This window comes from Ostrinia furnacalis, unplaced genomic scaffold (assembly GCF_004193835.3).
Source record: "Ostrinia furnacalis isolate ACB-3 unplaced genomic scaffold, ASM419383v2 OfSCF7532, whole genome shotgun sequence".
Classification (NCBI taxonomy): Eukaryota; Metazoa; Arthropoda; class Insecta; order Lepidoptera; family Crambidae; genus Ostrinia; species Ostrinia furnacalis.
Window position 1 is genome coordinate 119,449 of NW_021137771.1, and position 25,279 is coordinate 144,727.

Below are 25,279 nucleotides of genomic sequence, written 5' to 3' on the forward strand. Positions count from 1 at the left end.
GTATTTTTTAAAGCTGAAGCGACGAAGCCGCCAACCAATCCAAGAAGGAAAGGCCCCAACCCGCTAGAATCAATCCTAAAGGCTGATGATTAACCAGTGCATCTAGACAGTATAACACTCGTAATAAATATCGATTCGATTGATGAAATGAATCGAATGTTACATTGTCTACAGGCACAGTTCTCTGCCAAAATGAATTCAACAAAAACTTAATCGTGCCAGTGTTAGTGTTTACGAATGGTAGTGAATGTGTATATTAAAAGATTGTGTGACACTGAATGATTTATCATCAACATACTGATGTTTTATTGAGTATCTATAAGATTCTCGCATTTCTCGGAGAAGTATTGGCTTAGTATTTGCTAATCGACCATCCGGGCTTACTAGTCTTACGCTGTATCTCATTTATAACTTTAGGGCAACTTCTTATTTCTGTGTTTTAATTTTGGCATAAAATTCTTTAAATATTACTATGATAAAAATATTTACCTGAAATGTTTGCTTAATGTTCTATTTTACATTACAATAAAATTAGCTGTAATACTTTACCATTTGTTCGACAACAAATTCATGAGTGGTCCTAAACCGTGATTGTTCTTGAATATAATGTATATTTTAATCACAATACTGTTATGTGATATGAATTGTGTATTCTTGAGGACATATTTATGCTCTCTCTAATCAACAAATATTTGTACAAGTGATTTTTATGAGCTGTACAAGAGTAACTTTCGCTGTGTAAGCCAATCATTGTACGTTAGATCAAATAAATGGTTTTGCGAAAGCTAGTGACACTTTAATTATGTATGTTTTGTATTTATATGTGGTTCCTTAAACATCCAGTAATTTCGCATATTTGAGATCGTTAAGATTTCTAATATCACGTGAAGTATATGCAATTTCGTATTGGCTTAATCCAATCTTGTACCGGGTATTGTGTATTCTATTGTCTAAAGTTGTTCTTTCGTTTGTAAGTTGAAAACGCAAGTATTATCCTGCCGTGTAAATAAGTGAAAATCAATTGATTGAGGTAATATAGCTTAAAACTTTTATTCATATATTTATATAAAAATAGTTAAAAGGTAGTACCTATTGGGACGCTAAAGTAATTATAATTTATCGGTCGAAGTATAAACGAATCATTTGAATGTTAGGCGTATTTTTAACTGTATTTTATGTAGTATAATGTTAAATATATTATGTAGTTTCTACATAGCTGACGCGAATGTATTGTTATGTTTTATACATACAGTCAAGCTGACATCAACCAACGTCATATTTGTTACAAATTGTGTTATGTTGATGTCCAAACGTTTATTAAAATATCGAAAATGAATCGCTGAATCGCAAATAGAATATTCAAAGGGGAATACGAAAATACATCTGTATTATAATGTGTAAATCTTGAAATGTTATATTTTAAAGGAATAAAAATTGTCTATAAAAATAATGATCTCTTTGGTGGTAAATTGAAAATGGTGGATAATTTATGTAGTTTTGTGTTCCCCTTGTGTATATTCTAAGATAACATTATATTGGACTACATCAAGTAACCAAACCAAATATGGCCATGCTAAACATGTAATAATTTGTCAAAATATGCAAGGATTATCTAAATATAACATTTCTTAATACGGCCCTGATTTCATGTGTGACCTAATAAATTTAGAATGAAATAAAAAAATACATTTTGCGTGCCAGCAAGCTGTATTAAAAAGTATTTATAATTTAGGTAGTCAGTGTGAAATTATAAGGACTATGTGATATTTTTTCAATATTATTTTAAATAAATAATTTAACTTTAAAAAGTGTTTGTTTTTACACTGACCGACAATTTTAAATAGAAACGACACTCTTGTAAATGCAATTAAATAAGCTCTTACTACTTAAACTAACTACGAGTTCAACAGCCGTGAATAGCAAGTTTCAGACGTGATGGCACGAATGGAAGATATACACAATATTTTCATCTCTTTAAGAGAGAGAGAGAGAAGAAAATTATGTTCTATCCCGCTTAATCTGTGTTCTCCAATAGTATTACTGTTTACAAAACATGCAAATTTTCGTATCAACAAACTTTAACCAATTCAAAATCAATATTCGTGCCATTCGCCTGATACAAACTACGCAAATGCAACCAACATACCGACCAACGATTAAATATATACTGCAATCGCACAGCAATTTCTAATGCTTCGCCAAACTAAACTTAACAACACATTGTATATTTCACTAGAACTATTTGTTTAACAGGACTGTCCTTTTGTATTCGTCTACGGTTTCGGTGAGAATTTTCTGGAAGATGCACTCGAAAATTTGATTTTTGACTAAAGCTTCGTCCGTGTGGAGAGCCGTCCACTCGGGCTCGCAGCGGCGCCACTCGGCGAACAGAATGTCGTCGATGTGGTCCGACCGGCGGGCGCCAACACCTGGAAATGAAATAAAATCAAATCAAGTAGTTTATTCAGGGCACTTTTACTCGTGTCGGCGCGATTGGTCCAATTATCAATTGGTCCAATCGTAAAAAAATCACAAATTCGCGATTAGTTCAATTCGCGATTGGTCCAATTCGCTATTGGGCCAATTCGTTATTGGTCCAAAATAAATTGGTCTTGGATTGGACCAATCGCGCCTAAACGGTCCCAATATAGCTGGCTCTACCACCACTTCCGGACATATGGGCTGGAGCTGAGAAGTGGCGGAAGAAATTCAGTCACCTTTGTCAACCTCTTTTTCGAGGTTAGTAATTTATAGCTTCCATGACACGTTCACACGTAACAAGTGCGAGCTAGGCAGGTAAAGTCCACGCACTCTTATCATAATAATCGTTTACTTTATTTTTTTCATAAGGATCATCAGCATCAGGTCCACTGCAGGAGAATTTACTAGAGGCAAAAGGGAGGATTTAGCCTGCACTTCCCATGCTGGCCAGACGGGTTAGGGAGGCTAATCACTGTCCACGCATGAGATGCAATAGTAAAAGAATAGAACGTGAAACTAAGATGGGTTTATTCCCGTTGTCACCACCAGGCTTGTCCCCCTAGTGAGACAACGGGAATTTAATACAATAAATTAAAATAAAACTCGGACACCAAGGTATAATTAATATTAAAAAAACTCACCAGACACTATTGTAGGAGCGACGCCCGTTAGAATTTCTAATAGATGCGAGGATGTTTTCTTTATCACTTTTTCTGTGTCCTCCGGTGGTTTTTGCGGTAACAAGTTACACGAATCCCATGGCTTGTCGCTCTTTTCTTGCGTTTGCCTCTCTATGGTTTCCAGACAAAAGTCTCTGACAAAACTGTCGAATGCATCGGTGGGATCATGGTCTCCAGTGTGAGGATCTTTTATGTATCTTTGTATCTTTTCTTCGGTGGTTTCGTCGGCTACATACATCCGAGGTAGTTTGGACACTCGAGCTTCGGCCGGTGGGGTGTAAGGAGGCGGTGGTTTGTCCGGGATCTCTCTTACAACCAGCAGTTGACATTGCTGCTGCTCCAACGCCTTTATCTGGAAGATAAAGATAATTATTAAATAATGAATGGGAATTTAAAATTTGTACAAATTTTTGTTTGCTTGAACGCGCTAATGTCAGGAACTGTTGGTCCGATTTGAAAAAATAGTTTTGTGTTGGATAGCCCATTTATCGAGGAAGGCTTTAGGCTATACAGGGTGTTGATTTCAATCCTCGCCATATTTATTTAGGTGATCTATTATGACTTATATAAACGCATTATCCACCAAAAAAAAATTACAAACTAAAGTAGAATTTTTAGCNCAGCCAATAGGGGCGGAGCAGTAAAGAAAAATGACCCAAAAACGGGAAATTATTCAAATTATTTTCAAGCCTATGTAGTAGCGGGCACAGCTAGTTGAATATACAAATAGATTGAAACTAAATATCAAATTTTAACGGATGATATCTCAAACCTACCATGTAGGTCTTGCTCAGACGATTGTTGTCACAGTAATAACGATTTTCGAAATCAAGTAGCAGATACGCAAAATAGGGATGGGGGCCGGGACCCTGTTTGTAGGGCTATAACTTGATTGAGACTACAATGTACAGGATGTGAACCACTTAAGGGAAGGGTTATAATAAAGTTCGCAACAAATTAGTCTGCATCGACCGGGGTCAGAAGGTTACCGAGATACTAAACAATAAAAATAATAATACCACAAAAGCTATTCTTTTGGACTATGTGAATATCTACTCTTACTGTCTGCAAATAACTATGAATATAAGAAAATAATAATATAATTATTATACCTCTCTTTCTATAGCCAGTTGTTGACGTCGCAACTCCTCTGCTTCGTTGAGCGGTGACGTCATAGACGAAAGGGACGTCCCACTTTGACTGGGGGACGGGCTACTGATGCTGGAGCAATCTGAAATTATTCGATACTTTCGTTACAAGAACATATTATACAGAATCGTGATTTTTAACTATGTATTTACTTTAAGGTGATTAATGTATAAACAAAACTAACGTGTCTGGATAGTAAATGTTTTCAACTGTATTAACACTGCCCAAAACACCAGTCTAGATTATTTATAGTTGCAAGTTATTTAGTGTGTGTTTACCTGAGTTGGTGTTGGATGATTTGGGGATCGCCCACAATGTGGTCTGGGGTTCGGGTCCCGGCTCGGCGGACCCCGCGGGCACCGGTAACGGCCCCTGCCCTACAGGCGACGAAGGCTCCTTCAAAGCCTCAGTCTCCACTGAAGTGTCACAAACACACTCCCGATTCAAGTCGTCCACATTATCTAACACCACAGTGTCCGCACTATCACTAGTCATCGTAGACGCACTCTGGAAACTTCTGCTCTCAAACTGTACGGGGTCTACCGCTTGAACTAACGAATCCTTGACTTCATAAATCACGGATTCACGAACGTGCGATTCAACGGGAGACTTCTCCTCCTCGATGAGACCTTTGTAATACTGATCCATCTCCTCGACGAGACTGCGAGCCGTGGACGGCGTACTCGTTTCTAAATCAGGATTTTTTATTTGATTCATGAACCTATCTAACACGTCTCCTTCGTTCATATTTTGGTTTGAGTTTACCGAATTGACTATATTTCGCAATGCTTCTTCATTGACTTCGTACTGTTTACCGCTACTGAAGATTTGAGGCATTGAAAGGTTATGGAATAGAATATTGAGATATCCCCCGTCGACTACGACGAAGTTTTCAGCTGCCGTGTCTGTTGCTTGGTCGACCTTTAAGCTCTCTATCTCACTTTCACCAGTCTGTATACACTTCTCGGCACTGCGAACAGCGGCGACCGTGGGCGGCACTTCCATCAAAGGTATTGCCGACTTTGGGCGGGAAGTTGAACTCTCTTCACAGCCGCTGCTGGATAGATCGAAACACTTGAGCGGAGCAGTATTACGATCAAATGAGTTGCGTTTCAATTTTTTCTTGCTCAAAAGTATTTGTTCAACATCAACACTATTCTTCAACTTTAGTTCTATATTTTTCTTCGTTTTCAGAAGCACAACTTTCCGCTTCTCTGACTGTGTGAGGAGAGCTTTTCTCATACGTTGCATTTCCCCGCATTCATGCTGTAGCTTCAGAAGCGCGCCGCGTTGTTTCTTCTTCAATGTAGATATATCAGTGTTTTCCTGTTTCTTCTTATTCTCTAACCACAGTATTTGCGACTTAGTGAAGTCTTTAAGAGCATCTTCTCGCATTTTAAGCACGAACAGAAGATTCTTTGCTCGTCTTTGTTCATCACGAATGAGCAAGTTGAGCTGAAAGCAAAATTATTTTAAAACCACTGTTATATTCCCGACACGCAAATATAAAGTACCTAATAATGAACAACTTTTGAAGATCATCCATTAAGAAAGTTACAGCTAATGTGATGGAGGACAATTAATTAATGATGCAAATAAGTGATCGCTTTCTAAGTGTTTACGAATGGAAAGAATAACACTCACCAGACAAAGACTCTTCGAAGCCATTGTTTCCGTATCATCAACAATCGCGCCATTTTCGAGTTTTGACAAGAAACAACCATATTCTGAATTCTTCACATCGAAATCAGTGTTATTTACCCAACTCTTAACTTTATTCTCTGTGAAACACTTATCGGCGAGCGAGCAGCTTTCTAAATACTGCAGGGACTCAAAAAAGGAATCTATAAAGTTGAGCTCCCTTTCAAACTGCTCACAAATGTAGTCACTTTGTAATAGGTCATTATTAACTCTTATTGTGCTGATAATGTCCGACGGTTTCACTAATTTATTGCTATTGAAGACGTAGGAACAATTAAGCGACTTTAGTTCATTCAAGCAATTAGTACACTTCGCGTTGGATTTGTCCTCCTGTTCGAATGAGTCACGAAGCTGCTTTTTCTTTATTTCTTTTTCATAAATGGAAACTACATTTACAGGATAACTTAGTGGACTAGGAGATTGATTAGACGTTTCATTACTACTACCCACCACATGGAAGTTTATCTTTTGCTTTGTGGTGCACGTGACAGTCGCGTGGCCGATTATGTACGAAGTGCTATTGAAGAACTTGGATTCATCATTACTACATTCATTGCTTTGTAGGCTGGAGTCCAACGAAGGGATTTTGAGATTTGGTAATGATTTACTATTAAACTTTACTGACTCTTCTTTGGATTCATTTTTATCCTTTGTTAATGTTACATTTGGTATATCAAGACTATCAAATGCTTCTCTTAATAGATCAGTCTGTACGTTTGCGTTTTCTAAGCTCTTTGAGAGTGTTTCACACGCATCGGACTGTGTTACTTTATCAAAAGTAATCGGTCTAGGGTCCGTCCCTATATTAACATCCTTTGAGTATATTTCGTTTTCTACAAAAGTACCAAAATCTTTTTTGTTGTTTAAATCAATCACAGGCAGTACTAATGTTTGATGTGATTCACTGTCTTTGATATTATCTCTTTGATAATTTTCATCTAGTGGTACATGTATTATAGTCACAGGTTTATTTTTGCTTTTTATTTCTCTAAGAAAAGTTGTTGCACTGTTTTTATTGGACTGTGTTGATGTCTTGCTATATCTTGGACGTTCTATTGATTTCTTATTTTGAGTATTTCCTTTCAAAGAATCGTATAGTTTAGTTTTGATCACTGATAACTCTTTTTCACTTTCACTTGGGGTTATTGAGTTTTTCAGACTAACTTTAGATGCGGCGATGGTGCTTTTAGTCCGGATGGTATCTAAAATTAAAAAAAACGTATTGTATTAACACATCTGTTTGTATACCTATTACAAATAAATAAATAAACACATTAAACGAAGGTAAAGGATCTTAAACGTTAACACTGAACTACGAAACTAATACATTTTGGTAAACGAAACCGCGCACTGTCACTTATGGCCTTTATTCGTTTCAAAAAGGGGTTCCGTACAATCGAGCGGGAGCGCTAAAAGTGGTTAACCCTCCCTTCTTGCCGTTACGTCGCGTACTGTAGGACACCGGATCACGGCGGGTGCAAATTACGTCACGTACTGTAGGACACCGGGTCACGGGTGTAAATAAAGGATCAAATGAAGGATCCAGCAACAAGTGTTAATACGCGTCGGGATACAACGAACAAATTAAAGTACTCGCGCATTTGTCGTCATCCCACGCGTCGAATATTGATTTCTATTCTCACTGTCGCGATGTTCAACCCCTTCGCGCTGTTTTGATATAAGAGATAGAATCTGGACGCTGAGAGGTCAAAGATTATATCCCAAAACACTATGATTTTTTAAGATTTATTGCATTGATTGAGATCGACGTGATACGGATAATCTGTACAAATAAACTGGTAGAGATTGTATGTATTTATGATTATTTTCGTAACATAACAAGATTTTTTCATGAATTTCTCAGTTATAAAATTTGGTTTTTAATAATTAATAAGTATCATAAAAATATTGCTGAACATAAGTCTATATTTTAAAAATTAACGTTACGATTTTACTTTAAGACGACCTAAGTTAGTTACACTTTATGAAAGATTCACACAACACGTCCTTCCGTGATACAATACAACATTTTTATAACATATCAAGTCAACCGAACCCCTGAAAAAATGCTTGCTTGTACGGAACCTTAAAAATGTTTCAGCGATTCACTGGGAAAGCTTCCCGTCCGTTTAGAGAACTGTTTTGAACAGTGTTCCCTACTCGAGCCATGGCGAGACAGTAATGGCGGCACTTTCCGTTTTATTATTAACTAGCGGCCGCCCGCGACTTCGTACGCGTGGATCCCGTTTTACCCCCTTCATCTATCTTACGCGGTTTAGATTTTTTCATACAAATGTTTTTTCCCGCTAACTCCCGTTCCCGTGGGAATTTTGCAATATCCTGTTGTAACTAAGCTTTACGTTCACTAAGGTACCTGCATGCCAAATTTCAAGCGTCTAACTTAAGCGGTTTAGATTTTTCATACAAAAGGATTTTCCCGCTAATTCCCGTTCCCGTGGGAATTCCTAAGTATCCTATAACCTTCCCAGGAGTATGAAGAATAATTGTACCAAGTTTCGTTAAAATCCGTCAAGTAGTTTTTGTTTCTATAAGGAACATACAGACAGACAGACAGACAGACAGACAGACGGACAGACAGACAGACAGACAAAAATTTTACTGATTGCATTTTTGGCATCAGTATCGATCACTAATCACCTCCTGATAGTTATTTTGAAAATATACTTCATGTACAGAATTGACCTCTCTACAGATTTATTATAAGTATAGATTATGGACGAGTAATTGGCCCGTTACGTTTGTTACAGTAGCCTGATTGACAATCTGAAGTACTCTACTGAATAAGTTATCAATGTGTTCAGTCCATACACACACGCACTTCGTAGAGAGCAGAAATAATTTCTTTATTTCTCACATCACAAATCGATACTATTTTTTTATTTTTATCTTATTAATAAAATGCTGAAGAGTATTTTTGTTTGTTTGTTTTCTTGAACACGCTAATCTCAGGAAGTACTTTTCCGATTTGAAATAGGTAATATTATGGTGTCGGACAGCCCATTTATCGAGGAAAGCTTTAATGTTATAAAACATCACCCTACAGCCATTAGAAAAATGTTGCAAAACCCGGAAGTATTATGGAAACTAATTTCACGCGTCCGAAGTCACGGGCACAACTTGTCACATTACGGGAACTAAATTATCTAAACAAATACAATAATTTCTGGAGTGTGGGTAGAGAAAATTTATTAACAAGTAGGTAGGTAGTAAAAAATAATCACTGCACAAATTGTTATTTTCGAAGTTCGGTCGTAACATTATGACTTTTGATTATTAAATCATATCGTTGTTGTTATTACTCTATTACCAATATTATGTAAATAAATTCAATTAATTAATTTAAAATTTAATACAAATTATTGTTTTTGTGATAAATGTGTATATAGCCTGACCAGGAACATAAAAACCCTCGCCATGTTGCGGAAAACTAATGGTACTAATTTCTTTTAATGGCAACAGTAACTGAAAACTTCATTGACATGTCACCTTGCATGTCAGTCTATTGCTGTCAAAGTGTGAACAAACTTTATTTTAAATGTGCGCAATTGGTTTTATGAATTAAATTGCTAAAATATTTTTATAGTCGTGAAAGAAAAGTGGTTCACAATGTGTTAAAGTATTTGTCGAAGAGAAATACTAAGGGTTCGGACAATATTTTCATTGAATAATGTTTCCGACAAAGGTTGTCAAATTGACTGACATGTTTATCGTATAGTACAGTCCACTATGAAAATTAGCTGTGGTTTGTTTCAACTACCTATTTTAAAGTTTTTTGTCACTTTCTAAGTGTTGAATTTTATGGAATTGGGAAAGAAGTACCGAGTTTGAAGCGTTCATGAGCAGACATTGCAGTTGAATATTCAAGTTCTGAATTTGATTATTGACGAATAATAAAATAAAACCTACTAACTCGATTGATGGTTTCATTTAATTTATTTAAACCAGGTTACCTATAATAATATTTTTTCGTAAATTTATGAAAATATCAAATTAGCCCGTAATCCAGAATCCTGATACATAAAGTTAGCCTATTAATAGGCTAGTTGCCTAAAAAAATTTTTTTAGTCCGTAATGTTTAATATCAAAAAATATTGGACACATATATTTTTATTTGTCAATCTAACAAATAATTACATAGTTATGGTGCGTTGAAGTTGCGCACGACGTCACAACGTGCGGCATTTTTAAGCAAGCGTTGACGTCACGGGCCTCTTCTTATGAACTTTGGGGCGCTTTATCTCTTTAAATTTTCATTAGTTTGAAAAAGTGAAAAATACGTGTAGAGTATTTTTTGATAAGTTAACTGACGGACTAATTAAAACTCTTGCTTTTTGACCCAGGCAACATCCCCATTTAACACAGGTACGACTGTACTCAGTGTTGCACTATCAAATGCAATTGACGCGCCTCTATGCCAGGGTTTTTATGTTCCTGGTCAGGCTATACATGTGTTGATAAATAGTCAGTTTCTACAACTTCAAAACTATTTCGCTGCCTGGCCTGATTGTTAACCACGACAAATAGGTCATCACTGTTTTCAATCAGTACCTCTAGTACGAAAAACTTTCGAGTTCGTTTCGTTGCGTATTCAAAGTGTCATCGAAAAATTTTGTATGAAAAATTAAACAGCGCCCCCTAGGGCGGCTATAATATAGGGGGCGCTGTTTAATTTTTCATACAAAATTTTTCGATGACACTTTGAATACGCAACGAAACGAACTCGAAAGTTTTTCGTACTAGAGGTACTGGAATCGGCTTTCTAACCTTTAAAACTTATACTACTAAAGCCTGGTCCGTGAGCACGTAGAATCCCGTCCAATGACCCCAAGCTACCCATCCCTATCGCTCGCGCGTAATGAGGATCATTTCGATTTTTAGCTGTGAATGCAGATTTATAGGGCTAAGAAATCCTTAATACACAGTGCAAAAATTTTTGNACTAGTTTTATTGAATTTTCTACAACAGTACTGATCCTCATTATGTTGCTGTCGCGACTGTGCGACGGGCGCGGGCGCCCGCAGTGAGTGTGTGAGCGCGACAGCAACATAATTACGCGCGAGCGATAGGGATGGGTAGCTTGGGGTCATTGGACGGGATTCTACGTGCTCACGGACCAGGCTTTAGAGAATGGAGAAGTTTCCTAATGTTGAAAATATTATATTATTATTACTCTGAATGGGATTAAAATATAGACCAAAACTAAAAAGACGGTGAAGTTTTTTTTTCAAATCCATCAAGAAATGGCTGAGAAATTAATTATTTAAATTACCTACATATTTTTGCGTGGAACTCAAACATAGGCGGTGTCGTGACGTCACGCCACCCGTTCTAGTTTCAAATATAGATGACCCACGCTGAACTGTCCCACCAAACTCAATGACAGGGGGGCGCTACCATCGTTCAACTATATTGTTTCCAACATGGCAAAAATCGGAACCAGCGATCCGGTATTGACGGTGGCGCCCCACTGTCAATGTCATGCATAGGACAGTTCAGTATTTTGGAACTATACAATGCTTACCACCCCTGGCGCGTTGTCAAGAATGACACTATTATGTCAAAGTCTTTTTAATCTTTTTGTATATGGCCAGAGTCCCGATTACGGTATCTTTTAACGTTTCCGATCCAGACACGCTTCTCGATTCTGCGATACGATTGGTCGTTCAACAGCGTACGTCAGCTGTTTTGACCAATCGTATCGCAGAATCGATGAAGCGTGTCTGGATTGTAGACGTTAAAAGTTGCCGTAATCGGGGCTCTGGTCTGGGATATTTTTAAAAAAGGTTACAAATTTTACTAAGAAAGAATATTGAGTGATTCTGGCAAAAAAATTAAAATCTACTAAATTTTAAAAAATTGGATCTGTCAACAGCATTGGACCAGTGGGTCTAGACAAAGTGCAAATTATAATCGCAAACCAGTCGCAAAGTGGTCGAAAAGCCCCTTTTTTGTATGGAGTTTTGACGGATTCGATTTTCGATTCGATCAAAAAGTGCGTTTTGTCTAGTGTCTAGGGGGGCAGGGGTGATTTACTGTGTGTACTCCGAATGATTGCCGTGACTTCACCGATCAAACAGCGCGAAATACATATTTGATATGCGCAACTTTAAGGCCCTGTAACTTCTTTATTTTTAGAGATTTTTCCATGATTCTTTCATAAACCTAATTTTTTTTAAAGGTCTCTGCTCTCAATAAAATATTTATATGTAATATGTGGACATTGTTGTTGGTCATACAATAGTTTAGATATATAAGTGCAATCCTAGACTAAGACCCATTGTAAGACTGTTTTTTGTCCCAAATAAATGAAAAAAAAATAGTTTTACTTATATTTTCAAGTTTTATTAAAAGAAAAAAATTGAAACTTCTCCATTGAACTATTTTGCTGTGCCTGTAACATTTTTCTGTGAAATAAGATATTTAATAGCTCTATTGTTATATTATGTTTAGTACTGTAGTTTAAGTTACTGAATAAAACTAAGTAACCTATGCTAGTTTCTCTTTGCCAAACAAAACCTAAAGTTTCAATAATATTGATTTCAATTATCCTATTAATTAACCATAAAAAGCATATTTTTGTAATTAAATAAAATGACTCCTTACCTCGTTCCTTCATGCTCCGGACCTTCGTGTTATCTGGTGAAGACTGGCTCAAGTTTGAATATTTACTTTTGAAGTTAGGTTTAGGTGCACTAACATCTTTTCTATTAATCAAATTAGGGGATTTGGCACTTGGTTTAGTTTCTCTTGAATCTAAAAATAAAGTAAAATCTAATGATATTAATATAAAAATTGAAAACAATGTTAATGTGAAATGTTATTTCGCAACTGCCATAATGATACTACAAAAATATACCATGACCACCAGTAAGGCAATTCATTTTTCAAAGTCAATGCTTTTATGCATTATTTACGCCCTTCCCAGGGCGCTTATACACGTCCTAAATATAGTTTGCCCTACCACCACTTCGGGACAACATAATATGGGTTCAATTAAAATTCATTCTAGTGTTAAGTCTTGTAAATGTTCATTACAATTTAGAGGATTTACGCCCTATCATGTTTCCCTAACGCTACATCATAAACAAGTTTTTTAGTATAATTTATAGCTTCTTGCTCACATTATTATACACAATTCGCTTAGTTAGCAATATACAGCTCAGCACAAACAGAAAAAGATATTTCGCCAAAGTACAGTGCAAACAAAAGCAAGCAAAACAAAAAAAAAAAACAATAGTATGTACATGAGGAAAAATAAATAAGCTGATTACACGGTAAACTATTATTTTAAGACTAAGATGCTATTACTACCAAATACTTGTTTGGCAATGTTTTGTGCATAGATTTTAAGATTTATTCTGAGAGATGGATAAACCCTGCATCTTGTAGTTTTCTATGCATACCCTGTAGCTGTAAAATAACTACACACAGCAATTTTTACAGCAGACATAATGTATATCAGGTTCTCTATGTAACATTCAATAAAAGTAAATACATAAAAATGTTTAGCACATTAGGTGTTGGCTAAAATATACTAAAAAATATGGACCGGAATCCAATGTAGAAGGAATATTAATGAAAAAAAAAAAGGCAATTTTACTAGCAGTATGCAGCCCTGATTAGCCTACTTACATCAACACGCATTTGCATTTTAATATACATAATTCTAAATCAACTCTCTAACTAGAGTATCTAATTGATAGTAATAAACAACAATTTTTCATTACCGAGCATATTTAGCTATAATTTTGTTTGTCTCTCAATGAAAGCCTCGCTGGTCGCTGACATGACTTAACATAAACAAAAGAATAATGAGGGAATAAAGAAATGTTACTGGGTTGGATACTAACATTTGGAAGAATTTGTTAGTCTGGAAGTGGTTCTCTGAGAAAATTGTTTTTCATTCTTCAATTCTGCTTCAACAGCTTTGTTTGAAGTTTTACTACATCTTTTTACATCTTTAGCTGAAAGGAAATAGGCATAGTATATGAAAATATGTTTAATGTTATAAGTGAATCTTGAGCAGAGAAAAACCTATATTTAAATAAAACTTACAAAATTTAGGATGAAGATCACTTTCATCATCTTCAGCAATGGTTACTATTTTTCTTCTGGTAACAGAAGACATGGTCTTTAAGGGTGCTATCAAGTCAGGCTTCAGGGAACGACTAGTAATGACTTCGGGATCGTCAAGAGTGATGATGCGTCGTAGACGAGGCTGCAATGTGTAACTTTTCTCGGGCCATGATACTGGAATTAATTAATTAAACATATAAATTAATATGCAAAACGTCTAAATCTATAACTAAAATAAAAGGTACTGTAAGCAGACACTAGATTGATATAAGGGTTCTTTTGTTATGGTGTAAACATAATGAAAATGGCAGAATTTTACACATACTCTTAGATAGCCTAATCATTACTTTAATGCTATTGGTATTAAGTCAACCATTGAGCTTGAAACCTAAATAAAATAGGTCAAATTACACAGAAGTTACTTGAAATAAATTATTGTAGCAAAACAACAATGCCAACTTTACCTCTTGAATCAAAGTCAAAATCTGGAAGTTTTGTATATTTAATGACTGTATTCTTATGCTTAAAAGGGCTAGAGTAGGATGAATTTTCAATTTTGACAAAAAATCCATAAACTTCGTTTATATCAGCATCCACTCTTGGTGATGCCGAAGCATCCATTATTTACACCATGCACTAAAAAATTTCATGTAAACCGGAAGCCTTGCATATTATTCAGTATTTTTTACTTGAATGAAATACTAAGCTTGAACACAATATGGTGTTATTTTTGGAAACTATTTTTACATTTTTGTTGGTAGATTTAATATTTTTTGTTGTCAGTTTTTTTTCATAATGCCATAGATTCACTGTTTAGTTTTTTGTTTCGCTAGGATGCAAATGGATTGTTTATGCCTACTAGTGATGTATAAATTGTATAATCGAAATAGTTTTGGATTCACTGTCCTGTATTTTAATTTCTTTTTTCAATAATACTATTATTAATTATTATTATCCGTAAAATTTTATTTAGTTTTACATATTATTAAATCATTTTAAAAATTATACGCAGTATATTTACATGGTCATGGTTAGTTCCGGTCGGGCCATGATTATGTCGTCTCCCTAAGTAGTCTTGCTCGAAGTGGTCATAGAGAATTTAGTGGTTTTTATTTAGACTCTTTGGTCTACTTAAACTCTATACCATAAACTAAGGAGACCATAGACTCTAGAAATTAGTTGTGCGATTTCAATGGAAGACTTTGTTGAATAAAATCAATCTTTTGTTTCAATCAAACGCGAGTTACAGTTTAAACAGTGAATATTTAATCATAAAAGACTTTCTCGTCCTTGTTTGAACACGTTTTCTAGTTTGAGCTTGTTTTAAGATCCAGCTCGCTCGTTGTGTGTGAATAATCTGACCCGATCTTCCGCAGTCGCAGTAGTTAACTTTGTTGACGAAATGAAATGTCTTTTTATTCAGTCGCGATTGTGAAGAATTGTTCTTAATTTTATTCCTCAGTGAAAAGTGACAATGCAAACATATCGATTCAAAAGATAGAGGTGCAGGACAATGTATATTTTTATTATTGAGCAACTCGTGTGAATTTGTGTGTGGTGGTATTTCTCCAAACGGATTGCATTAAATCTAAAAAGTAAGTATTTCTTTATCTCATCTCGCTTCAGGTTAATCATATAGATCTTGGGAAGCCATTTTAGTTGTGTAAGTACGTATTTATATTGATGGAAACAGACAGATGGATGGGGTAGTTCGCAACGCGCAGTGTGGGTGAAATTGCGCATGATAAGTTGGGATGCACTAGTGTTTACAGATTGATCACAGGGGGTGCAAGTCCCGTCAGTGCATAGCCGGCGTTCGAGGTGAACACACCTGTCTCACTTGCAACTTTTCTGTGTAGATTGTGTTAATATTGGTCCAGAGATTTAGTGGCTTACTATTTGATAAGTGAACTACAAATGAATTAAACATTGGTAAAATACAGTTGAAAACTTTTTATGTTAGTTAACAAGAGTTATTCAAGACTTGTTTAAAAGTTTTTTTTTTTTACATATCCTATTCAATTTTTTTTTATTTAATTATTATTTACAATATTATGTTCGTTTTGTGAATTAGTGATTATTTGTTTTGATCCTGTTTATTTTTTGGCCTTATAAAATAACAGGTTTTGTTTCTTCCCACATCAGTTTTAGTTGTAAAACTGTGTTTTACTAAAATCACGTTTCACTCAGAATGGTACCTGTCCCTTAGAGAGATAATTAGCAAAATGAGTTATGTGCTTCGACTGAGACCGCGGAAGAATAGGCCGATTGTTGTTCTGGATAATCCTCAGAATAATACTCTGAATAACAATTACTCAGATAAAAATCTGAATAACAACAAGCCAAAAAATAATCCAAAAAAGAAAAAGACAAATAATAATCTGAAAAAGAACAAAAAAAATAATAATCTGAAAAAGACCAAGAAAAATAATAAAAAAGAGCCAAGGTATGCAAAAGACAAGTGTTAGATAAAATATGATCCAAATTAAATTCATGTACAGGGCTATTTGAGATGAAAATATTCTGGTTTCTTTATTTGTCAATTATTTAAATTTAATTTTGTTTTAGAACCAAGATGGCGGTAAAGAAGCACGAGCTGGTGCATGACAACCGCAATCAGCTGGACCTGACTGCGCTGGTGCAGTACATCCAAATGCAACCAAATTACTTGCCGCCACCCAGTGACCTCATCAAGAATTGCCAAGACATCGTGAAATGCCTTGGTAAGTAGTTTTATATTATATCATTAATGCAATATAGGGGGGCGTCTGGATGTGAATGGTGCTGGACCGGTCTTTGTGGAAATCCTTGGGGGAGGCCTTTGTCCAGCAGTGGACGTCTTTTGGCTGAAACGAACGAACAATGCAATATCTATATAAATAAAAATGATTTGATTTTCGTTAGTCTGATTAAAACTTGAGAACGGATGGGCCGATTGAGCTGATTTTGGGTTTAAAATGTTTGTCGTAGTCCAGGGTAGGTCTAAACGGTGAGCAAATACGCCGTTTATGCTCAAAATGCCAACCGATCGCAAAATGACAACTTCGCAGAATGCCAACTTCTCGAAATGCCAACTTCGCGAAATGCCAACTTCTCAAAATGCCAACTTCTCAGAATGCAACTTCTCGAAATGACAACTTCTCATAATGACAACTTATAATTATAATGAATGGAGGAGCAGTGAATGCTACAACAAATAATAAAAATAATTAAAAAGTCCATAATATTTACAATATCTTTATTTGTTACTATACAGGGTGTTAGGTAAATGGGTATATGAGCCGACACTAGCCCATGTTAACATGGGCATATTTATAAATAATATGGTTATAAAATTTATTTTGTACGAAAATTTAAAAAAATAAAATTATGATATCAAATATGACTTCACCATACCATTTATATGCCCATGTTAACATGAGCTAGTGTCGGCTCATATACCCATTTACCTAACACCCTGAATAATCAATCAATCAATACACTAGGGTCGTATCGCATCAATCTCTTATCTCAAATGTCGATTGAATGACATAGTTATGTATACCTCTATATTATTGTTACAATCATTGTCCAAATCAGAGAAACAAAAACCAGGTACTGTCACAGTACACTTTGAATCATAAATTAGTGTATGGCGAAAATAATGTTACGTTATGAGGGTAGTTGTAAAAATGCACAAGTTATACTTGTCAAAACTATTTCGCCCTTGTAATGTGTTAATTTATCTAGTAAAATAATTGTTTTGCTGTTCCAGACCGTACCTGGTTTTTGTTTATCTGATTTTGACAATTATATAGGTGTATGTCATTCAATCGACATTTGAGATGAGAGAGATTGATGCGATACGACCCTAGTGTATTGATTGATTGTATAGTAACAAATAAATATATTGAGATATTGTAAATATAAGGACTATTTAATTATTTTTATTATTTGTGGTAGCATTCACTGCTCCCGCATTCATTATAATTGTAAGTTGTCATTATGAGAAGTTGTCATTTCGAGAAGTTGGCATTTTGAGAAGTTGGCATTTCGCGAAGTTGGCATTTCGAGAAGTTGGCATTCTGCGAAGTTGTCATTTTGCGAGCGGTTGGCATTTTGAGAAGTTGGCATTCTGAGCATAAACGAAATATACCACTCAGGATATTGACGGTTTCGTAAAAATATGTGAGGGCTCAGCAGCCGGTTACAATCAAGGTTATTTTTCACTTTAAATGCAAAATGCTATAAATAAATATTTTTTTATAAATATCCTTGGACATTTTACACTGCGCCTCTAGTCCCAAACTAAGCAAAGCTTGTACTATGGGTACTAGACTACGGGATAAACATACTTATATACTTTTTTTTTGTAAATACATACATATTATACATAGAAAACACCCAGACCCGTCACAGAAATTAAAATTCATCATTTCAATTTCTGCCCGGCCGGGAATCGAACCCGGGACCTCTCGGCATAGTAGTCCGTTCTGAACCACTACACCAAACGGCCGACCTTATTATGATATCTTTGCTTTATTGAATGTCATGTAATATTCAGAATCAATTGCATTTTTTTAAACTTATAAAATTACTCGTTAACAAAGTAATTTATTAATCTAAACACTGAATCAATTCATTAAAAATAATTTACAAGGGTAAGGGGGTACCTTTGAAGTCGCAGTACAGCTTGGTATTTAAACTTAATAAAAGCTTGTAATGACTACGAGTGATATAGGCCCATATTAAAAAAAACCTTTCACAGAATTCGAGAAATTCGATCAAATATCCAGCAAATGAATTCAGTTATTTCAATAAATGATTTGAAAGATCGGTCCAAATATCAAATATTCAAACTATAATAGGCTTGAATCTATGCTTGAGTATAAGTTTTCGCCTCTCGCGTGTATAAACTTCTCTCTTTCAACATCAGGTTTTAACAAAATGGCTTTGCTATTCGCGGCCTTCACCTTGGCCAGATTTGGCTAACAGACTCCCTCCCTTCCCTCCGAGTATTTTTCAGTCCTTGTTACGCAAATCACCCCTTTAACCCTCGCACAACAGACAACACACGCTAGGTACAACATGATAAAAATTTTCATGGCTTTCGATCTTATAATAAGTGAACCAGGTCCAATTTAGGGTGGCAAAGGCAATATATTCGCCAAAGCCCTTTGAGTTAATACGCATAACATTGGAGTAGGTCGCTAGTAGATTGGAGATATGTCTGTTGAAAATGCCGATATTAAGCATTTTCAGAGGAATTCAGAACTGAGTTTTGTCTTTCGTCCATTAAGTTATTGGTGAGGTTAAAAATATTTTGATTTACTTTTGAACGAAGCGTTTTGAAGCCCTCAACCCAGCTCTTTGGACAGATTCCCTTTCGTTGTATCAATAGTGTATTTTGTCTTTGAAGTAAACGATTAATTCATGAAAGCACGTCCGAGGATTGTTTTGTCTAAGACTAAGACCACAGAATAATAATAAGTACTACGTACAGAAGTTTTACTTCGCGAAGGTATTTAAAAAAAAATATGCTCAATGTTATTAACATTAAGGTGTAATTTAGCCTGTCTCAAGAGTCAAGCACCGTTTTGTTGACAAACGTCAGTGATCGGCACTGCGCCGAAGCTATAGGGCTGACTTCGGTAAAATGATGTGACGTGAGGTGCCAAACTGCGAAAAATGGCGGAGGAAATACATGATTTAGCATGAATTATCATGAATAATATTAACTACTTATTTATCTCTCAGTGTCTTGAGGCAACTTAAAAAAGTACATTCTGTGTTTTTATTATTATTTACGCAGTTAAACACTGCACAGTATTTAGTACACCATTTTCTTTATTTTCTTCCATCATACACAAAAATACGCGTGCGTGAGTCAATGTTCGCTCGTATGTGGGGCCTTGTCGAATAGTATCCTGTAGGTGGGCCATCGTGCGTGTTTTGTTTTCGATGTAAACTCGCGGAGATGAACTGGCTTGCTAAGACTAAGTAGAATGCCTACTTAAACTTATTAAACCTAAGCCATACTACATCTTCTATTATATAAAAGAAAGTCGTGTTAGTTACTCCACTTATAACTCAAGAACGGCTGAACTGATTTAGCTGAAAATTGTCAGGGAGGTAGTTTAGAGCCAAGAGAAGGACATAGGATACTTTTTATCCCGTTCGTAATTAAAAAAAAGTCTGCTTATTTATTGCCATTAAGGCGGAACAAAGTTCGCCGGGTCTGCTAGTATATATATAAAAGAAAGTCGTGTTAGTTACTCCACTTATAACTCAAGAACGGCTGAACCGATTTAGCTGAAAATTGTCAGGGAGGTAGTTTAGAGCCAGGAGAAGGACATAGGATACTTTTTATCCCGTTTGAAATAAAAAAAAAATCTGCTTATTTATTGCCATTAAGGCGGAACAAAGTTCGCCGGGTCAGCTAGTATTTTATAAAATAAAGTGAGCTAAATGAAATTTATGCATAAAACTAATGAGTTTGCCGTGTTCTCTTATTAATATTCTCCGTGTAATGACACGGAGAATATATTATAAGCACAACATCGGCAAATAAAAACGTAGACGGCAAACAAACTTCCAGAAAGCTAACTGTCGCGACGAGACATGTTTTCCGTGTTTGCTCTGTGAAAAAAAGGATTTTTAGTTTTCAAAGTTGAGACTGAACTCGAACATTAATTAAAATTAATTTGTACATGTATCTTGTGTAGTTACTAAAGTTTATCTCAATTAGACAAATTGAAATAGCAGCGAAATTATCTGCCTTCGATCATGGCTGTATTTGTACACATATTGACACATCCATGCAAATAACATCGGAAACTAGTTGACTGGTCATCTATATCCTTATTGGTTGTATGTATGCTGTCGCGAAATGAGTTGGGGAACATCACCCTAAATTTCAAAGGGGTGCACTGGTCAATACGAATCCATACACGCGTCGAGTACGTTCTTAATTAGTCGTGCGTACTTAATACAGTTCTTTAAGCAACTTAACGGTTGATTTTGCATTGATAGTACGTGTGATACATATGTGTACTATATTAATATAGGTACTATTCATGATGAAAAGGGCGACCGGTGCGCTGTCAAAAAGGTATTTTGGCAGATTTTGCATTATTTATTTGTTTCAGCCCGCGTCCGCGGCAGTGAGGAGCAGTTGTGGGAGCACCTGCAGTGTGTGGAGGAATACCTCCTTCGCGTCGTGAACTCCGTTCACAGCACCATCCGCCATGACATCATCACTGCTGTCCTCGCCAAGTTTTACTCGTTCATCTCTGATCCGCGTAAGTACCTTTTCAGCTGAAGAGTACCTCATGAAAAAATATTTGCCCTGTTCTAGGTATATTTTTTTGGTTGATACCTACCTACTTATAATTATTTATTTCAAAACTTTATTGCACTCAAAACAAGACGAAGTTAATACCATACGTCATCCTCATCCAGTCACTTTATTATATACCAAAATAATCTTTGTACATTTTAAAATATTAAACAGTACAAGTAAAACTGTCAGTAATATTAAATATTGTTAGTAAGAAAGGTTGGAAAAATAACGAGTCGCGGACGCAAAGTCGACGAGAGGAAAACGCAAAAGGGGCAGATTTTTTAGCAAGGGACAATTTTGAGACGCTCCTATTTCAGTTATTTTTAGATGATTTTTATCCGCAGAATAATAACTACATCATGTTCGTCGTCTAATACTAGAAATAGTATCGGCGTGTTCATTGTTTCAGTACCAAGACCAAACTCGGATAAAATCGTAACTAGCACAGAATCCACATGTCTATGTCTTGTGGTTGCTGCCTAATATCAGAATAGGTATTCCTGCCGTCGCTCCCGCCACACTGAGCTAAAATCAATAATTCGGTGCAGATTGGACCCCATATTTCGTGTTTGTATTTTCTAATTGGCTGTTTGATAATAAAAATAATATGTATAAACTAGTGACAGCCTTTTTAGCATTTGGGTTAGTTATTTGTATTTCGACGATCTTTTTTCCTGTGACGTCGTTGTTACTATGATGTTCAAGTCAATGAAATACGTTGTACAAAGTGACGTTTGGGCTATGTACAATTTTACACGCATTTTGTTTTATATTTCGACAGCCTTTTTAGCATTTGGTTTAGGTTTTTGTATTTCGACGCTCAACTCGCGAACTTTTTTCATGTGACGTTGTTATTGCTATGACGTACATGCTAGTTAAACACGTTGCTTAAAATGACGTTTGGGCTATGGATACGCATTTAAAAAATATTTCAACAAGAATTTCATTAGTGAATTGTATAAACACACCAAATCTACTCAAGTAAAAAATATAGTTTACAGCAAACAATAAAATATCATTATAGTTAACTAGGTAGACAGACACTGGAATTGGCTCGTGTGCCGGACTAGTAGTGTAGGTTTTTTACCCCTGCCAGAATGATCTTGAAGGAATATGTTAAATCGAAGTAACCTTGTATTAAAATGAGGTGCAGGTAGACCAATTGCAAATATCTTCTTGCGTCATAAGCACCTATCCCAAACTCTTCAAGATGCTTGGAATCATGTTTGTCGTTTGTAGATGCAAATTTATCGTACCCGATTGCACTGAATTTAAATTGAGGCACTCATTTTTATATTCCATCGGTTGTGACAGTTTTTTTATCGATTCAACGAGGAAAAATAAATATTGTATACACTTTGCGTCAACGATTTGCAAGACGTTAAAAGCTTTGTCAAATATGAAAAACAAGAGAGATGGCAGCACTTTATTACCTATTCAAGCCTTGGAAACTTAACTGGCAAATAAATTTTCTTTTAAAAGTAGGTGAAAAATCATTTTTAACACGTAGGCTGCCATGACAGTCACCGGTGACTGACAAACATGCAACCTATTCGGGCCATGTCAGTCACTGGAGCCTGACACTGAAGCATCTAAATCAAACGACCGCAGTAGGCCACCTGGCACGTTTAATGCGTTACTTCCTATTTTAAATGACTGACGTGGCCCCCAACAAAGTATGTTCAGCATGGCCTGCAACTCTTGTACCTAAATAAAAATTAACACAGGTTTAAATGAAGATTTTAGTAAAAACCCGACAAATATTTGAAATTCTTAATAAAATCACAAGTTTACGATATATTTCGGAATAAATAATTAAGCATAATTATTAAAATTATTATTTGTGTAAAAAATTGAAACATTACAGACAAAAATTAGGCTGATTAGGGCTTTGAAGAGAGTAAGTTATAACTTGCTGTCTTTCTCGACTTTACACGACCGAAATTTGACAGTTGACCGACAGCAACCGGACAGAGCGATAGTATTCACGAGGGCTAAAGCGAGGAAAGCGATGCGACACGGTAGTTCCCGCCAAAACGCAGAAACGTGATTTTGTTGTGCCTGACAAAATGCTTGACATGGCGCTGTGACTGAAATTTATACCATTCGGGCCGCGTCAGGCACGGGTGGCTGACAGTTTTTTTTATGGGTATAATATGTCAATATAAATAGTAAAAAAATATTTTTTAACAATAACTATTCATTTCAAGCCATTACACATCGATTAGCAAAAAATTCAATTTTGGCGAATTAGTAAATTTACTTTGGCAGTCAACGTGTTAAGCAAACTACGCAATTGTTGCAATGCGGTCTAAAGTAAGTAAAACAAGCTGCCATTTTGTAGGCTTCTCAGTAAACTTCTTTGAAAAGTGAAGCACAATGAATGAGTTCGCCAAACATTTTCTTTTTGACATTTACGCAAAAGGTCTATTTACTTACCTATTGAGTGTGATCCTAAAAATATATTAGAAAAGTCCTTGTTTATTATTAAATAAAATAGCCTGAAATGCTATTTCATAACTAAGAAAATACTTTTGAAAACGTCTCTAAATAAAGTACGTTTCTCGTCACTCCAACATAATTTTAAAATATGTAGGTACGTAGAATCAGAATAAAAGCAGCGAAAAAGTAAAAAGTTGCCATAAATGTCTATTTTACTGATATAAGAGACGATACAATTTTATTTTGAAGCAAAAGGCTAGACTCGGGAAGGGTATTCCAATAGTCAATAGATCCAGTGAAATTGTAGACACAATGCTCTTCAAGATTCGTCAAGTGTGAATAAAATATTTCGCATTTGCCGGAAGCTGAGAGTTTAGTCGAGTGGTGTTCACGACCGGTATGTCGACGGGCTCGATATTGCGACCTGTATCTCTAGAGGTCTATAGTGAAATAAGAAATTCTTATACATGTCTATCTATCTTATATCTTTTAACTGAAGAATAAACTTGTCATTTTGACATATTTTCCATACTGAAACTGTCAATGTGCCAAACTTATTCTTCAGTTAAAAGTTATCCGACGATTAAAAAAATAGCCCTTAGTAGTAGATACAGGTCATCGATTTTGTTTTAAGCGTGAAAAGTACAAATTTTATTAACAGTAGAGGTATATCCACTAATTAAGGCTTACAATGTCATGTTAACGAGCAATAGTAATTCATAGACTACTATGATATTCTGATAGTAAATAATATGGAACCATGTAGTACTCATGAGCCAACGCGCTCTTCGTTGGTTTCCATTATTCTGTAACTGAAAGGTACGTCTAGGTACCTTTAACGACACGAAACGTGTTCATGAGCTTAGGTTATGCGACAAATTAAAAAAATACTTTATTCAACCTTTTTGTAAGATACTTAGGTTCTCATTTGTCATGGCAAACCATCCTGTATACGCAGTCGACTCGACGACTCTCTTGAATATTAGATTATGGACTGTCTAGTGCCATAAGGTCCATTATTACGGAGTCCATCTTTCTTGCAGAAATGACGTCCGTGCAATACTGACTATTGGTAACTGCCGAATTAATTTGAATTAATTGATTTATTATTTAACGGGTGCCGGTGGTTATATTTATGAACACAACGTGTATGTTCACAATAAATTTGAATACATGCGTCTACTCATCAATTCAAGAGGCAATGAAATAAACTTGCCGCACCTAACTTCAGCCTACAAAGTTATCAAATTCAATCTTTGAGAACAACATTAATATTATTACATAAACCCAACGCGAAATCCTTTTCAAAAAGGATACTACAGAATAAATAAGTATTTAATAACAACAGGGCAATATTCTTTTATAAGCTGCCTAGCTCGCAGTTATTACATTATTTTGCAAATTGTTT

The 25,279-nt window shown here is 35.6% G+C and overlaps 3 protein-coding genes across 7 annotated transcripts in view; 2 read left to right on the top strand and 1 right to left on the bottom strand.

Annotated features, from left to right (window-relative positions):
• Positions 1-1,523, top strand: part of magu (SPARC related modular calcium binding-like protein magu) — a 26,633-nt gene extending 25,110 nt beyond the window's left edge. For all 4 annotated transcript variants that reach the window (XM_028321495.1, XM_028321496.1, XM_028321498.1 and 1 more), the window contains one exon: positions 14-1,523. In XM_028321495.1, coding sequence (XP_028177296.1) covers positions 14-93 — 80 coding nt within the window. In that variant the 3' untranslated portion in view covers positions 94-1,523. The remainder of the gene's footprint in view (positions 1-13) is intronic.
• LOC114365047 (uncharacterized) lies at positions 1,253-14,917 on the bottom strand. Its single transcript, XM_028321494.1, has 9 exons — positions 14,573-14,917; positions 14,088-14,282; positions 13,883-13,996; positions 12,636-12,785; positions 5,955-7,213; positions 4,589-5,765; positions 4,274-4,392; positions 3,123-3,513; positions 1,253-2,429 (listed from the first exon to the last, which is right to left on the bottom strand). The coding sequence occupies exons 1-9, from the start codon at positions 14,727-14,729 to the stop codon at positions 2,239-2,241; spliced, it is 3,753 nt and encodes a 1,250-aa protein (XP_028177295.1). The 5' UTR covers positions 14,730-14,917; the 3' UTR covers positions 1,253-2,238.
• Positions 14,918-15,282: 365 nt separating this feature from the next.
• Positions 15,283-25,279, top strand: part of DUBAI (Deubiquitinating apoptotic inhibitor) — a 34,444-nt gene continuing 24,447 nt past the window's right edge. Inside the window, exons 1-3 of one of the 2 annotated variants that reach the window (XM_028321434.1) lie at positions 15,283-15,703; positions 16,677-16,831; positions 21,236-21,388. In XM_028321434.1, coding sequence (XP_028177235.1) covers positions 16,684-16,831; positions 21,236-21,388 — 301 coding nt within the window. In that variant the 5' untranslated portion in view covers positions 15,283-15,703; positions 16,677-16,683. Of the gene's footprint in view, positions 15,704-16,318; positions 16,555-16,676; positions 16,832-21,235; positions 21,389-25,279 lie in introns of those variants that run through there. The other variant, XM_028321433.1, reaches the window with a different exon arrangement.

Bases quoted from the DNA above. Each gene is read 5' to 3' on its own strand.
- LOC114365047 (XM_028321494.1), bottom strand. From the start codon at position 14,729: ATGGATGCTTCGGCATCACCAAGAGTGGATGCTGATATAAACGAAGTT. The intron at 7,214-12,635 runs GTAAGGAGTCAT...TTTTAATTTTAG, and splicing joins CCGGAGCATGAAGGAACGAG to ATACCATCCGGACTAAAAGC. The intron at 5,766-5,954 runs GTGAGTGTTATT...TTTTGCTTTCAG, and splicing joins CTTCGAAGAGTCTTTGTCTG to CTCAACTTGCTCATTCGTGA.